Genomic DNA, 3,889 nt, shown 5'->3' on the forward strand with positions numbered 1-3,889 from the left:
GCGCGCACGCCCCCCGCCCCGAGCTTCCTTCCCTCCACCCAACCCCGAACGGAGGAGCATCGCGCCAGCCAGATCCCAGTGACGGGTCACCACCCACCTGGCCAGCTGCCCACTAGCGCGCCACCCGACCCGGCCCTTCCCCGGCCCGGGCCCGGCACAAGCGCAGCAGCACGCAACTCAAAAGATTTCAGTTCCCGCAGAGTTTCAGAAGCTTCTGAAGTTCAGGAAATCAGTGGGCTCGAATTTATAACCGGAACACTGGGAGGGAAAATGCAACAATAACAGGAATTAAGAGTGCGGAACGGAGAGGGCTTTTTAAAGAGCCCGGCGTCGATAGAAGCTCAGGAAAGGGATCCGAAAACACAACGTTTTTGCTAATTCAGACAAAAGTGAAAATGTCTGTAGTACAAAATGTTCTCATATTACCACACAACTAACATTTATTTCTAGGTCAGGTGGATTGAGGATAGCTGCAAGTAGTAAAGAACTCATAATCAGATGTACGCACGCCAGACCTCGTCTTGCGTAACAGGATTCGCGAAATCTCACGAAACAGTGTGACCATACGACGGGCCTGCGGCTCACATAGCCTCACTGGGAAAACAAAGGTGCGAATCCCTACCTTTAAAGGCACTATATAGTGCACTATATGTGACCATTAACACAGCTTTAGCTGGCTAGCTTCATATGAGTTCCGTATAAGTTTAGTGCAATTGGAAAGGCACAAAACTTTGGTGCCCCAGGAAAGGCACTAAACTGCGCCCTTGACTTAAGTGTCCCAGGAAAGGTGTTGTTTAGTGCATTTGTTTTTCCAGTGCTGCGGTGTTTAGCTAATGTGAGATAATCTGAAACGCAGTTTATACACCTCAGTTCCACCACAGCTAAAAGAAGTTACATACTGAAGTTCAGCTTATGGCAGCCGTTTTTCGACTGACTGGGGTTGTGGCCAGAAATAACTGCAAATAACTTTAGTCAGGCTGATACCGACGAACTATTATTTTAGTTAACTTAACAACCACTCTGTCACTTTTGTCGAAATGCGACTTTTATCAGTCAGCCACAGACGCAATACGTTCCCTGCATTTTAGATAGCTGTTGCAAATTGGTCATCAGTAAAATTTTGTCAAATTTCAAGTAAATTTGTTACCTTTGACTAAAATTTTGTCGTAACTATCGTAGTGCGAGACTCCTTCATCCAGCAAGATTAATCATACAGCTAAATGCAGTTAAACACTGCGATGGTCTGAGGTTTGCTCCTTCGTAACTAAATGGGGCTGAGCTAAGAAGCACTGGACAAAAAGCACGTAATTATGCTGAGTGAGACAAGTCATGGATTGACACCCATCCTTAAGTCTCTTTGTCAGTAAGAAGCTCTCCGAAGCATCCGCTCTAAGCTTGGCCATGCCACGGCACATGACGGTGTGCTCCGGCCGGAGGGGGCTGGCTGCAGTGGCGGCGCCCCACGCCCACGGAGAAGGGGCGTCCGCAGCGGTGACGCACCGCGCCAGCACGGCCCGGCGGCTGCGTCATAACGGGCAGCCGGAAATACCCCCCCCCCCCCGCGATGTGCGTGGGGGGTGTGGAGCTACCCCCTCCGCGCGCCTGTACACCGCGCGTGGAGTGCGTGCGTGCAGAGACCTGTAACTACCCCCTGCGGGCCGCTATACTCCACGCCCACTACTCCCTCCGGCGAGCCCTCCTCCGACAGAGGGCGCACGCCCTGTTGCCGCGACACGGCCGTTTCACCAGGACAACACAAAACAAATTTATATGAAGAATTGATCTTGAAAGCATCAATGATACAAGTTTAGGATAACGGCTGCGCGTTCTAATCATTTTTCCCCATAGGCTTCTGAAAGTGTAGGCGTTGAAGACTTTTACTCACATGATGTCTCCGAGCTTGAGCCTGGTGTGGATGAGGGCGCACGTCTTGTGGTCCGAGGTGGTGACGGCCCGGCGGCGGACCATTGCCCCGGGCCCCCCGGGCCCCAGCGCCCCCAGGCCCCCCTGGGGCATGACGAGCGGCGAGGAGCCGCGCCGCCTGATGGACAGGTGGCGGCCCGCCGCGCCGCGCAGCATCCTGCAGGCAAGCGGTGGTGTGTTACAATGAGTGTTAAAGTAAAACACTTGCAGGTAGTGTGTTTGTTGCACGCTTGAGCTTGGAGGTGAGTGAATGACATTCGCACCCATAGGGACACTGAGTTTGTGACTTTCAAAAGGAAAAGTCACCTACTCCCTTGAGTGTGCGAATAAATGGGCATTCACACACAGCCCACAATCCTTCTTCAATTTTTTAAAAATAAAAGTAAATGTTTGTCCTATACATGGGAGCTAAATTCATCTTTAGAAAAACACTCAACATACACTTTGCGTAAGCTCAGAGGCTCAGCGCCTGTGAAAAGAAGGGTAGGCAGACCCGCAGCGCACGCGTGAATACCACCCCTGATAGTTTGCCTATCCAACAGGCGGACAGTCGAGTCCCACTGAAAAAGCATTTTGATAAAAGTCGACATGCTGCAGTTTTCTGGTGTTTTCCCTCCCCGGTTTGCCTAACGCCGCACATAACGTCCACTGTTAAATTCCTACAAAGCATTTGCTTTGCAGAGCTGCGAAGTATTTTGCTCCTTTGTAACTACGAAGCATTTGCTTTGTAATTACAAAGTGATGCTTTGTAATTGCGAAGCAATGAAAACGCTGCAAAGCATCGCTTTGCAATTGCAAAGTGTCACTTCGTAATTGCAAAGCATCACGTTGTAATTGCGAAGTAAATTCTTCGTAGTTACAAAGGAGCTAAATACTTCGCAGGCTTTTAACAGTGTCGTCTCCAGTCTCAAGTGTTGTGCGACCCTGACCTGTCGAATAAGGTAAGACCTCACGGAGGGCACCGGAAGGAGTGGGGGCGTGGTGTTGGCGGCGGCGGGTCGGGGAGGGGGTCTGCATACATGCAGCTGTAGGCACGTCACTCGGCCACGCCCCGCCGCGCCAAATCGCAAATCGAACTCGACGACGTCACGTCAGCAGTTTTAAATTAAGCCCAGCGTAAGGCGATACTTGTGCACGACCTCCGAAGGGGTCCCAGAGCTCAAGCCCGAGGGGCAGGACAAGGTGGCCGGGTGTGGCCGGGAGTAATCCTTTTTCAGTTTTCAGGGAAGCTAACCAGGCGCGGACTAAGGACCGGCTGACAGGGGGCGATGACGTGTCGGTTGTCTAAATTTAAGAGTTTTGTGGCGCAAATTGTCTACCTTGGGCTCTCTTGCGACCACAGATGGTGCCCCCCTCCCTTTCCCACCTAACTGAGTCCGCGCCTGAAGTTAACTGAGTGCGGTAAAATCGGCTAAAGATACCTTAAAACGGGCGTACTTCAGATAATTAGAAAGACGAGACTTGAAAATCAGGTAAGCTGTTTGACCCAGTAAGTTTCCAGTGTTGGAGCCCTGTCCGATAATCCACCTGGCTCTCGCTCGAGGTGAGAAAAGGGGAGGAGGGGGTCTGTTGCTCCAGGTCCGGCCGGCCGATCCCCAAAGGTGCCCAAACTCCAACTTCCTTGACCGCAAGTGGTCGCACGCGTCGCTACTCCAGCCCAGCCAAGTCTATCTCTCTGGTGCCCTGGGAAAGTCATGGCTTGGCGAGGCGGGATGCGGTGGCGACCTCGAACCTCAGCAGCACACCTTCTCAAGAACACCCAAAATTTTGTCGTCCAAAAAACGCAAACTTTGTATGTCTTTTAAGAGGACTTCAGAGCATGGCGTGTTCGAACGCAAAAGATGGCATCCATTCCAGCATACGACCCGACACCATCCTCGCTCACCTGTTCGTCTCAGGCGCGGATTAAGGTCCGGTTGACAGGGGGGGCGATGCACTGTCGGTTGCCTACATACAGGGGTTTTGC

At 51.9% G+C, this 3,889-nt stretch overlaps 1 protein-coding gene across 3 annotated transcripts in view; it reads right to left on the minus strand.

The window, feature by feature from the left end:
* LOC113211476 (voltage-dependent calcium channel type A subunit alpha-1) overlaps nt 1-3,889 on the minus strand; it is a 201,110-nt gene that overhangs the window by 86,840 nt on the left and 110,381 nt on the right. For all 3 annotated transcript variants that reach the window (XM_052272310.1, XM_052272301.1, XM_052272321.1), the window contains one exon: nt 1,886-2,080. In XM_052272310.1, the coding sequence (XP_052128270.1) occupies nt 1,886-2,079 (194 nt within the window). In that variant the 5' untranslated portion in view covers nt 2,080. The remainder of the gene's footprint in view (nt 1-1,885; nt 2,081-3,889) is intronic.

Source organism: Frankliniella occidentalis, unplaced genomic scaffold (genome assembly GCF_000697945.3).
Source record: "Frankliniella occidentalis isolate FOCC.00 unplaced genomic scaffold, Focc_3.1 Scaffold6, whole genome shotgun sequence".
In the NCBI taxonomy this organism is placed as follows: Eukaryota; Metazoa; Arthropoda; class Insecta; order Thysanoptera; family Thripidae; genus Frankliniella; species Frankliniella occidentalis.